The sequence below is a fragment of the Dermacentor andersoni genome, chromosome 2 (assembly GCF_023375885.2).
Source record: "Dermacentor andersoni chromosome 2, qqDerAnde1_hic_scaffold, whole genome shotgun sequence".
Taxonomy (NCBI): domain Eukaryota; kingdom Metazoa; phylum Arthropoda; class Arachnida; order Ixodida; family Ixodidae; genus Dermacentor; species Dermacentor andersoni.
This window is the reverse complement of record NC_092815.1, coordinates 200,381,458-200,394,511: the sequence shown is the minus strand read 5'-3', so window position 1 is coordinate 200,394,511 and position 13,054 is coordinate 200,381,458. Positions and strand designations below refer to the sequence as shown.

Below are 13,054 nucleotides of genomic sequence, written 5' to 3'. Positions count from 1 at the left end.
ACAGTTTGTTGTCGGCCACCCACCGGCCTTCGGCACACCAATTGGCCTGCATGCGGCGTTTGCGCCCAGCGGCGGGGACTGATGCACTTCGCTGCTTAGGGCACTTGCTTCGGACACAGCTTCTCTGTAGGCTTCCACCCGGGCATTGTCATCCCGCTGTTCGAAAACATAGATGCAACAGTGGGCAGTCGCCATTTTGGGTTTTCGAAGCCGACGCTGTCCTGAAGTCAGTGGTTCGCCCAAACGAGCGCGTAGCGACCAACATCCTCACATAAAAAATGAGTAAATGTCTTCGTAGCTCACCCCAAGCCGTTGGGCCCCACGTTGGGCGCACGTCTGAAATTTCAGCCCGAGCCGTGTAATTACGCATCTGAGACGGCGGCATCCGCTATGAGGCCCCTCCCTAGTGTGACGCAGCTGTTAGGTATGACGTCCGTTTGACAACAATGCGGGGTGTCAAGCGACGGTGATTACTTTCCATACTTGGTTACCGCTTTCGTTCGTGACCAGCGAAACTGAAGGATGACTTTGCGTGGTGGCTTGGCCGAGCTCTTCTTTGAAGCAAGGACTTGCAGAGTTGGCCACAAAGCACGGTGCCACCGCACACGTACTGTCGAAGCAATCAAGTGCACGATTATGATACTGGGTTCGGCCTTATTTTTTTATTTTGCCATTTCGGAGGCTTGAAGTCATGCAAGCGCTAAGCATGAAACAAACGTGACAGCTGCCGGGCAGCATCTTAGTTGCCAGTGGTGTTCAAGAGACGCTGTACCTGTCCGAAGTGTGTGAGTTGAGGGCCCTGCTTTGCCTACGCCTGAAAAACTGCTGTGAAATAGAAGCACGACTGTGAACTGGCGTCAGTAGTGCACTTCATTGGTGTGTGTCTGACAATCTTTTTATTCTTCGCGGTTTTGCAAAAGTGCCAAACAGATCAGGCATCGCCTTGCAAGCGCATCGAGTGGACCCCTGAGCTTCCATTGTGTGACTTTGCCTTTGCCATTGCCTCTACTAAGCTGGGACATTGGAAGAAGCAAGCCCTGTGTTAGGACCATGGAGAAAGAAATTCAACAAGAGGGGACACTCGGCAAGAACTGGCAACAGGAAACGCGTCACGCCTAGTGTCAACTCCATCAGTTCGATGACGCGAGCTGCAGAAAAAAAGAATGTGAAATCAACTTACAGAAAACGTTTTATTTTTTTTTCTTTCCCACTAAAACTAAAAATGTTTTGCGTGTAAATGAACTTTGCGACTTATTCTTTTTGCGTTGCCTGGCAACACGCTAGCGGCACGCCAGGCGCACGTGCATACGTCATGCGCCAGACATCCCACAGGAGCGAGCGAGGCCGGGTGCGCATGTGAAGCTCGCGTGCTCGGCGACCCGTCTGTTTTGGATGTAGCCCGTTTTTTGGACTCCCGGCGCTCTCTTGCGTTTCGCCTGCATTTCTACATGGCACCGCTGCACTACTGTACTACAGCAAGGTGAGGAATTTTGTTGGACAGTCTGCGACGCACTTCAGCACATTTAGGCTTACTACACAAAACTGAACCTATATACTGACGTGGTTATCGAAAAACAGCTCCGCCGTCCATGCCTAGTTAATTTGAGTTAATTACTCGAACTGGAAGATTTTTGCGACGCTTCCTATGGAGCCCAAGCATTATTAAAACTTATTTCGGTAGTTTTTGGGCTGTTGCGTACTCCAGGGTAGCGTATCGTACTGCTGCCGAGTAGTAGCGACGCCTGCCTATCGAAGCTCGACCGACGTTACTATTCGGTAGCGTGGCGTTGTCGGCGGGCTGCAGGCATCCGGTAGACCATGGCGACCGGGCAAGGACGAGACGATTTCTAGTGCGAAACTTGCACGGTTTATTGAAAGGTTGATGAAAGATGATGAGAAAAGAATGAAGTGATGAAAAATACATTTTTGATAAAATTCAAACAGCGCTAGACGACAGGACCAGAAAGAGGAGGAGACAAACACGTCGCTGAACTCACAACTGATTTATTTGAAGTAAGAAGTCAATTTATACGTACAAAAACTGGGCACGCATGCGCCCGGTCATACATCGAATATCAGATACAAATTCCGGTCAGCCAACATACGCACGCGAAGTACCTGCCTTGCAATCTACCCTTTATGCAGGAATGCCATTTCTTTAGCTGACAAGATTAGAGATGTTTTGCTAACGCAACTATTAGATTTTTTGATGATATGGAATGCTTCAACGACTTCTCTGGTAGTCTTGTCACTATGAAAAAATAACAATTGTGTGTCGTCAAAGAAAGGTACGCATCTACAAGAACTGCAATGCTTTGCCAGGTTAGTGTCTTTTTTGTCCGTATAAATTGACTTCTTACCTCAAATAAATCAGCCCGTGTTTGTCTCCTCCTCTTTCTGGTCCTGTCGTCTAGCGCTGTTTGAATTTTATTGTTACCATGGAACACCAACTCGCCCAATCCGCTGCCCTTCTACATTTGTGAGCCCCTTAAATAGGCTCTCTACAATCGTGGGATGGATCTTGCTTCCGTCGACGTCACATTACCGGCACAGAAAGTGGGTCCCTCCTCCTCTGGTTATACCGAGCCTGCGTAACCGTAACAGGGCACGCTCTTCGCACCTCGTTTTGTGACGGGAAGCACCTCGGCCGTGTGTCGCTGTTTCGCGTGTACTGAATCTTATCGTGTCAAGTTTTGGTACTTCCTCGGACTCCAGACATTATTGTAACTAATTTCGCTACTGTTTGGGTACTTTTCAAGCACAGTCGCCGCGCTCGGCATAGTGACGCAGTTAGCAAAAAGCCGCTCGGCTGTGTGCCGCAGTTGGTTTCGCGTGTATTGAATCTTACTGGGAGAAGTTCGTGACGCATTCTCTGACCCCAAAAATTATTGTAATTCCTTTCGCAACTATTTGGAATACTTTTGAGGCATGCTCGCCCCGCCTCGGGTTGTGAAGCCGTTATCAAAAAAGCAAGCCGGCCGTGGTGAGTTAGATTTGCGTGTACTGAATTTTAGTGGGACAAGTTTGTGACGCTTTTTGTGACCCTGCAGCAACATATACGTTATTTCGGTATTCACGCTTGTCGAAAACGCTATGAGCGATTGCCGAAAGTGATAACACGGTAGTGTTTTGCTTGAGCTGGCAGGACGCGTAAAAGATAACGCCGAGGAGCTCAAGAACTAGACTCTGAGCTACTGAAAACAGGCATTGCACCCACGAATCTGTCTTGAGTGCAACTAGAAGGCATTCTGCGAGCGTGTAGCATGGTCTGGCTGAGGGCCTGTGTTATAGCCACCTCTGTGTACTTGGCGTGCCATCGCGTCAACTGGGGTCAAGTTTTTTTGGAAACGCGCAGTCACCAGTGTACTTGTGCTCTTAAAGTGCAGGAAATAATGCCCGGAAGGGAGGCATGCATGAAAATCGGATGTTTTCATATTTTATGGCATTGTTTCGGAGGAGTCTATTTGCTACGAAATGTATGTAAATTTAATTTATCTGTAATGCCGCTCATTCACCACTTACGCACGTTTAGCCTCTACACGCAATATTCCTGTTAGGACAATATACCAAAATGATACATGCTTGTAATTTACTTTTTTGCAGCTGATGGCATACGGTGGAGCTTTGTACGGCAATGACTGCTGCTTACCTGGTGCCACAAGTTTGGATGAATGCACAAGAAGCCTGGAACGAGCATTTATATAGAGCAAAATAAACATTTTATCACTTCAGAAGACGTCTTGCGTTTTGTTTATGAAATTGAACGTGACACAGATTCGCTGGAGGTTTGTAAAGATTGTTTGCAATCATTTTTACTAAGTAAAACGATACCGCGCGAAGGCCGCGCGTGGTTCAGCAGTAGAAGCGAAAAAAAAATGCCGCACCGATCAGCGGAGCCGGCATGGCTTGTACCAACTGCTGTTCAAAACGCGCGCGCCCGAAACCGGAAGGCGTTAATACCATCGGCTTGGTGCGCTGCAGTCAATTCGGCCGGTGAGCTCTATGGGAATGTCCACTCTTGTTGAAATTCCCATATGTTGAGAGCTTGAGCCTTGAAAAATGGCTGCTTCGTCAGGGTCGACATAATATTCTACGCCAGAAAAAAAATTATGTAGTGCTACCAATGGCGGAGATGAACGGCAATGCCTCACAAGAAATGAGTCAGTACCCGTCTCGCCATCCGGATCGGGAGTTCTAACCAAAACCGCATTTTTTAGCATTATCAGACGTTTTCGCACTACAGGCTCCGTTCACCAAAACACAGCCCAAGAAGAGCATCATTGATGAGGACTTCAATATTGACGTACTTGTCTGCGTGCATGCAATGCCAAATGCAAGCATTAGAGAGATTTCTAAACAATGCGGAAAAAGCGTGGGAAAAGTGCACAACGTTCTAAAAAAGCACGAATTTCATCCATACCATTTGAGTCTTCATCAGGACCTAAGCGAGGCAGATTTGTAATTGCGCCATAATAGAATTGGCCAAGGTAAGGATTTCGTACAAAGATTGGCTCGGACTGATGAAGGTCGATTTTGCAGAAACGGCAGAGTGAACATTCACAATGCTCACTACTGCTCGCAAGGAAATCCTCACTGGCTGCGGCAACACAACCACCAAATTCGTGGGGTCTACATGTATGGTGTGGCATACTTGGGTACAGAATCATTGGCCCTCACTTCGTCGGAGGGAACGTCGATGGAAAGAATTATGCGCACGAAGTTCTTGCCCGTCTCGTCGATAAATTTGCATCGAGTCTACCTCTCAAGGAAATGGGGCAAGTTTGGTTCCAGCATGACGGCGCCCCGCCACATTTCTCCTCAATGCAAAGAACTGGTCAAACTGTGACTTTCCATGGCAGTGGATTGGACGCGAAGGGGAGATGTTTTGGCCACCGAGATCCCCTGATCTCTCTCCAGTGCACTTCTTTTTGTGGGGCTATGTGAACGATCGCGGTTACGCAGTTGAGCCCACCGATGTCAACGACATGAAGGTGAGAATAGTTACCGCATGTAGAAGCATCGGCCCGGAAATGCTGCGCAGAGTTGTCGGCTCGACGCGAGAGCGGTTAATATGGTGTGCGGCGGCGGATGGCAAGCATTTCGCCCATTCTTAAACCGTTCGTTTCTTGGCGATTGTCGTAATTCTAAGTTGAGTAAGATTTCACATAACTCGAAACTAATGTTGTGTAAGCAATGGTATATACAAAGCAAATTTTTTTTAAATGATTCTATTTGTTGTTTCTATGTAGGCCATGTATTTACACTGTACTTCTTTGTTGTTGTTGTTCTTTTATTCCCACTTCTGAAGAAATGCCGGAATCGGAGCTGTGTGTAACTAAGTAAATAGAAATTTGACTGCGTTGACATCATTTCATGCTCTGTCATGAGGACTGGTAGATGCGTTCTAACTATAAAAAGGTGACATAGCGAATACGCGTCATTAACTCGCGTTTCCTAAGCGCTGACAATGCAGGGTCGCAAATTCTATTTACGCATGTGCCAGGCGACCTGGAAACTTTAGTGGCTAATAATGTGCTGTATGGCAGCTGACACTGTCGCTTTATGTTGTGAGATGGCATTAATTTCAATCATTCTGCAAAGAAAGCTTCCACTATTATTAAAGAAACAGAGCAGTAGCGCTGCACCTGAGTGCATAAGAAGTCTTAAGTGGCACGACGTCTTGTCACCCACTCTACTAGCAATTGCTCAAAGAAACAGGGCTCGTCTCACGTTGCCCGCACAGTCATTCTTTGGTTTCGCTGGCCAAGAACGAAAACGCTGGCCGAGAACGAAACGTTCTCACCGTCGCCTAACACCCTACATTCTCTTCAGACGGAACACAATACGCAACAGCTGCGTCAAACTAGAGAGGGGCCTCGCATGCGTAATTTGACGTCTTGGGCTGAAATTTCAGACGTGCATATCGCGGGACACAGGCGCGTTACTAAAATTGTACAAAATGGAATAGTCACCAAATGGCACCGCCTCTGAGTTTTAATATAAACATACATGCTAACTGCAGTAAATAAAAAGGTAATTATCGAATTTAATTAAATACTGACATTACGACGAGAATTATCCTCACAGTTTGCGACCACCTGGCCATATAACCTAGGTAGACAAATGGCTTCTGTGTACTCCTCTTCACATTTTTTTAACACCCGGAAAGTCTAATTTCGGACACCCTGTATATTATTTTTCAGCGCGGCACTTCAAAGGGTTGATCTACACTTAAATGGCCAAAAGCACAAGTTTTTGGGCATATTAGAGAGCTTTCGTACTCTGTAGCCACAGAAACGGCACCGCTGATGCTTAATTCCCGGCAATAACCTGTGTACTTGCCATATCACTCAGCGATGCACATACCGTAGTTATGGTTCCATCCAGCTGACGTCCACCGTGGTTAGACACGAGTATAGCGGCTGCGCCATGTTGTGCAGCCAGCAGAGCGTCGTCTCCTGCGTTCAGCACAGCAGCCGCACAGGAGAGTACTTTTGTGCTCTTTAGTATCAACTGAGATTCTGGGAACTTGGTAAGTCGTATCAGGGACCATCAAAATATTTCAAGCCACAAACAACAAGAAAAATGGCATCTGCACTGTTCTTGGCAAGCCTGAACAGCCCCTCCTGCTATCAGCTTAGTGTCCCTGCACTCGCACTTAAGTGTCTGCACCAAAGTGTGAACAAACCTTTTTTCCACCCAGTCGTGGTCAGAAGAAAGATTTCATTAAAGCCAGTAGTCACTAAAATTCTTGAACGATTTGTGAAGATGTCTAGGATCTTTCTCTGTCAAAACACTTCATTCTGTCAAAGACGTGCACATGACTAATAGTACAAATACCAATAGAAATTTCATTCATATTACTGAACAGCGTGTCTACTTCTCCGTGGCATTTTGCACGTGCTCAAACCTTTTCATATCTGCTTGGTGTCGATACTCTGTTTACGCAGCTGAGACAATGCGCCAGCTGCGACGTGAATAACAATTTAAGTGCGCCTCTGTACATTAATTTCTCGCCGCTGTTTTTTTAATTCTAAGCAGTCAGTTCTTGCTATCAACGGATCCCACCACCGCGCTTCAGTATTTTTTTACACAGAGCTATTTTCTGCGAAAGAAGCGTGGAAGCTCCTGGCAAGTTGACTGCGTAATGACTTCGTATTTCTTGGTTCTCTATGTATTGATCAACGATATGTATTAAGCACAATTGCCACTCGTGTATTTTATCATGTTTATAAGTTATTTATTGTGTTTCTGTAACGGCACCCCCTCCCCCCGCACCCCCTACTCAGTGCTTCCTCAGCGAGGCGTGGAAGGTACTGGGAATAAATAAAAAAAAAAACCTTAAGCGAAAGTCTCGCAACCTCTCGTACTGTCGTCTCCGTGCATTTGATCCTTCCTTAAAGGGACCCTGAACCAGCCCTCGGGCGTGGTGAAAAAACATAGTCCGAGGGTAGCACACGCTTCTGTGAACATCTTAGCCAAAGTTTGCTGTCGTACGCGGTGCGTGGAGCTCGCAAGCGGAACGCGAAGTCGCCTTTCTCTCAAACGTTCTCTTTTCTACAGAAGCCTGCTCCTCATTCTATTCTGGACGCTATATTTTATTTCGTAATAAAGTGAATTTCCGTGGCAGCTGCGGTATGCTACGAAGCCTAGATACCGCGGCAGCCGCAGGGTGCCGCCATGAGTCCACTGGCTAAGTGCACTGCGGCTTGCTGAGGACAACCACGGTTGCCTTAGGGTTAGCGCCTCGTAGGTGCCGAAATCAGAAGTCCTGGCGTCTGGGTTAGCATACGAAATGAAAGTTTAACTGCTCGCCGCGGTGACGTATAGAAGGCGGAGCGTTGTGGTGGAGTCCTTGCAGTGCAAGGCATTGAAGAAGGACTGGGAGCACGGCGGAGGCCGTGTTTAATGCCAATAACTCCGCTTGTGCTGACCGCATTGAAGCACTTCTTTCGGCGAAGTATTTCTGAAATAGCCTATTTTCACTTCAAGTGCCTTTCTCCACTTCGATAAAAAGTGATTCAAGGCCCCTTTAAAGCTACAAGTACCATCGTGTTTGAGACAGCCCGTCACGAACGAAAGCGTCTCGTACCTTCAGAGTACCTGAGTCTGCTCTAACGTAGTCTGTACACGATCGCTATCAAGTATGCAGGTTAGCAAGTCGACAAACTCTCGCGGCAACAAGGTTACAATTTAAGATGATATGCTGGCTTCGTGTGACATGCCACCTGTACGTCCTGCTACCGATGACTACCCGGGATGCGAGGCCATTAAATTGGGGCTGCGACGCCACTTCAATTCTCGGCAACTTCAGCTTGAAACAAACTGGAATAATACTGAAAAATTCCTGTAATATGCGAGAGGCCCAACTTTGGATGCCATGTCTATAGACTGTTTATTCATGGGCGCCACCATATTTTGCATGCGCAGCGGCGCCATTTATGGGCAGTCGGCATGCTGGCTCGGGCGAGCGCTCCGTCTTCTGTGTCAGATATACGCTCGGCGCTGGTTTCTGGTGTTTGTTTCCACGCTCGCGCGCTCTATTTAGTGTGGTGTGGTGTCTTCCACGTGGAAAACGGTTCCGTGAGGCGTACTGAAGTGGTTTAAGTCGGCATGGACGGACCTTCTGCTGGCGTTGGGGCGGACGGAGCACGCAGTGCGATGTGTGCGCCCGCGTTTAAGCCTGCACTCAGCCTCCGAGATCAATTGCGTATTTCTCAAAATTCCATTCACTAATGCGACTTTATAGCACTATTCTCCTTTAGTTCTAAGCTGCGGTTCAAGAGCAATGAAACATACACGACGATTGTAACAGCATGGGTACCGTTGTTCCACGGTAGATATTGTACCGTTATATACTTCATGAAGCATTCAAACTGCTAGCTTTACATTATATTGCGTGACGACCTGGTTCGGTAAACGTGAATACCACCCATGAATAAAATAGTTCTGGTTAGTAATAACAGCGTACCTTACAGAGCGAATTACACTTGTCTAGCAAAGCGACCGTTTACGAACTACGCGAGCGTCCGAAGCAGCGGTAGATGCTGGTTTATAGATATCTTTGTTCTATAGATCGCATGGTCCAAGCATGAAACACCTTATTGCAGCGTTAGCCGCCCGTTTTCTTTCTTTTTTGTTTTCTTTTTTGGTTTTGTTCATCCTGTTCTCTACGACGTGCTCACCCGTATCACGGCAATTTTGTCCTCACAAATAGCCGTCGTATTCTTTTTATGTTATCCCTCTCAAATATCACGGCTTTACAGGGAAAGAAAGGCAATGCTGAAGCACAAAGCTAATGTGTGTATCGCGCTGGCTCACCAACCGCAGTGATCGCTGTGCTGGGCAGCGCCATAGGCCTCATAGAGGAGGCTAGCGTAGACATAACATAGTGATTTCAAGTATACTATAGTTAAAATGCATGGGAACGATGCCGGTGTATCACATATATTTGATAGCGCCTGGCGCTTAGACGTTTCGGGGTACACGAGGCTGCGCTTTTAAGTTTTGTTCCTACGCCAAGCGATCCGATAGTGGTCAGATTTCCCATTTCATGACAGTACACAGACACCGGTTCTCTTGGTTGAATTAAAGCCTATACACCCAAAATAGTTCACAACACATACACACACCGCTGCTGACGATGCGCGTCACGTGTTTGCGCCCCCAAGAGATATTTCCGCGTACTGCAGTTAGCGATGCACCGAAAGGATACACGCTGGTTCTTCGACGATCCTCTATGAAGGGACACAGCGTAAATTTCACAAACTACGAGCTAAAACATGTCGAAATCGCTACGCAGCACGCGACCGCAATACTTCCGAGCAGTGCCGCGCCGTATCGCGCAAGTCAGAGAGGAGGAAAGGCAATCGCCGCGCGCCTGTTCCTCCTCGGCCCGTGAAAAGGTCTATACGCCGTTAGTTTTCACAGATCGCTCTGTGGTCTTTTATATTGCAGCCTTTTTTAATTACTGTCGTCGCTTTATTTATTAAAAATATATTCCATGGACTATTTTTTGAATCCAGAAGCCGCGAAAGGGACCTAGAACAGTTTTTGTCACTGGCATTCATGAAGTACTGTGCCTTCTTTTTGAAACCAAGGTATCGGTGCTTGATCTCCGTAAGAACCTTGATATGATAATATAGATTGTTGCCGGTCAAATTGGTTCATAGCCTTAAAAAATTTGTTCAAGTAAAACAAACGTCAAGTGGATGGCAACCGTGCAAGTACACAATCGCAACTGATCTTCATGGCAGAATCACGAGAATGTACGACAGCGGACAGGCTGCGGAAGCAAACGTATGTTGTAGCACGTAGTCTCATATTAAGAACCAAGCGAGCTAAATAACAGCAAAATGAAAATTAACTAATCAATACAATTCTTGTTTGAGAGTGCTCGCTTGTGTCGTCCTCTTTAAGCGATATCTGTTTTCGCGCACCTGGTAACATGAACAAACTTATATTTTATTTACAAATGCACCACTGTGAGTATCTGAACACGTTACAGCGGTAAAATATTGTTATTTAACCGCTCGAACATAGCGCACTTGCTTGCGCTATGTTAGAATAAATTTTTATTGAATATTTTATAAGTTGAATTTGTTGTGTATGTAGTGAAGAGGTCCTAGTTCAGCATACGAGCGCTATTGCATTGCCGTCGTTCCTGTACAGATCTCTTGCCTCGCTGGGTCATGATTATGTGGTGACAGGACAACAAAGAGTGCAGCGAGGCGTGCGAGGCGAAATTTCGAAGTACGTTTGGTCAAAAAATACGTAGAGCAGAATCGATGCTTGAAATCGCAAGGCTTTTCCCATCAGGGACTGCTTAAAGCACATCTTCAGAATGACCTTGGCCGTTGGAGTTTCAGCACCTTCTAGCAACCACCGCAAACTTGAGCTAAAAGGCGCAGAAATGCGAGACACGAGGCACGCGAGATGCCTGGTGCCCTCTCTCGGCAGTCGCCCGATCAGCGCTGCGTAACCGAATGGGCATCGAAGTTCAAAAGAAGTAAAATGCCTCCAAGCACCGTAGTTATGGACTTCTTACACCGTTGTTATAGATGACGATATGATATACGGAAAAGACGTACTTGGAACACTTTTTGACATTTTGAGCCACGTGGTAATAAAGTTTTATGTTTCTCGGCAGTTTCTTAAAGTCAGTGGGTGACCCATTCAAGATAACCAAACTGCCGAGAAACCCAGAGCTTTGTTACCGCGTAGCTGAAACCTGCCAAAGATGGTCATTTGCGCCGAGTGGATGCGCGGCCGCTTTCAGCAGTTACGAGCAGTGTGCGCCAGGGCGAAGGCCAAACCGAGATGGATGGCGTATAGCTTCATGTGCGTTGTCTTGCCGTGCGGCTAATGTCGGCAGGCCACACAATCTCATGTTTGGAGAGTCGGCGTTGTTAAAACAGTGGAGCGAGTGGGGGGACAAAACTCTTGTTTTGAGCCAAGCTCAAAACAAGAGTTTCGCTGCCGGCGTTTCTCTCCACACCAAGGTTGTGACAGCGAGTGTGCGCGGCCATCGAGTGAGAGCTGTCCATGTTTGTGCGCGCGTCCCATCATGCTTGTTTGGTTGGTAAGTGAGTGCTTGCTGCACGCAATACGGGTTATAACAGTACGAACATGACGTTGCGTAATTCCCGAATACGTTTCTATCCCTAATAATGCTTTGTCTTTAGGCCGAGACTGCGACATTTCTCGCGATGAATAGCTAAAGGTAACGTTTAACGTAAAATGCTAGTGAGCAATTTATGCGTGGTATCGTCAGCGTCACCCACTGCGCAGTATTCCTTTCACCACGATGGGGAGCGCGGTGACGCTTCGCAGCCACTCCAGGTCATCCCAAGTGGCACCGGCGTCCCAGAAGGCTGGCCTAGCTGCTTCCATGCCCCACTCATCGAAGTTGGCACAGCTGCGGCAAAAATTAACGTCACTGTTATATTTTGCGCAGCGTCAATATTATACGTCGTTTTTATACAGCGTGTTTCACGTAACTTGAAGCAAGGATTAAAAACAAGTGGTTAAACGCAGCTGGGTGAAACCAACGACATATGGTTTAGCGTCATCTGGCGCACCTCCAAATATTTTTTATATTCCGCTTTTTTAGTTAATTAACTGAGATAAAAAAAATTAACATTCACTTGAAGGCCAAGTGCGTTTCATTACATTGTAGAGAGGGCTCAGAAGTGACCGATCCATTTTTTTTTACAGTGTACATTGTGTGTGGTGTTCTTGTCTTTCTTTTGCCGGTTAAAGGAAGCCCGTGAAATATGAAACAAAAGCGCGTGACGGGGCTTATTCGCTATTGTATTGCAGGGCTCTCAACCCTTTTTCGAGCTTATCGCTCATCAAGGACGATGGCGCTTTCTTTCCGGGTGCCACCATCAAAGATGCTGACGCACTCTGAAGCCGATGCCCAATGCCGCGGCCGCTGACTTCGCTACGGTCCGTGCGCACGGCTCTTTCGCTGGAAGCAGGGTTGAGAGCACTGCATTGTGAAAGCGCATGAACGTAGTCACGTGGTTATATTTCGTACTTCTCGGGCTTTCTTTAAGCACCGAAAAATATAACGACGCAGCATGTACGTTGCCAGACAAAATATGATTGGTCGTTTCTGAAACCGCACTACAATGTAACGAAGCACACTTTGCCCTAAAGTGAATATTAGTCTTTCCCATAATTGATCTTACTTAATTACCTAATTAGGCGGAATATCAAAACTACTCTAAAAAGAGCCATATGACTGCATACTATATGTTGTTGGTTTCATTCAGCTGCCCTTACCTACATGTTTTTTTGTTTTTTTCAAATCCTTGGTTGAAGTTACATGAAACACCCTGTATAGTGAAGCCTTAAATATTGCATTCCTTCTCTATTAGGTTTGATTTCATGCCAGTAAATCGGTATTGCTTCTAGCGTGATTTCCGCAAGAAATATAAGCGGTAAAGTGCGTATTGATCTCCTAAAGAACACACAAACGCCGAACATTTGTATGCGATTTGATGGAGCTTAGAATCCAAACATGCATTCACAAATTCACAATTTCGTG

At 46.6% G+C, this 13,054-nt stretch overlaps 1 protein-coding gene across 1 annotated transcript in view; it reads right to left on the bottom strand.

The window, feature by feature from the left end:
* Positions 1 to 13,054, bottom strand: part of LOC126540241 (2-Hydroxyacid oxidase 1-like) — a 149,547-nt gene that overhangs the window by 42,344 nt on the left and 94,149 nt on the right. Inside the window, exons 6-7 of the mRNA XM_050187043.3 lie at positions 11,784 to 11,917; positions 6,367 to 6,458 (exon numbers count right to left, since the gene is read on the bottom strand). Of these exons, the coding sequence (XP_050043000.2) occupies positions 6,367 to 6,458; positions 11,784 to 11,917 (226 nt within the window). The remainder of the gene's footprint in view (positions 1 to 6,366; positions 6,459 to 11,783; positions 11,918 to 13,054) is intronic.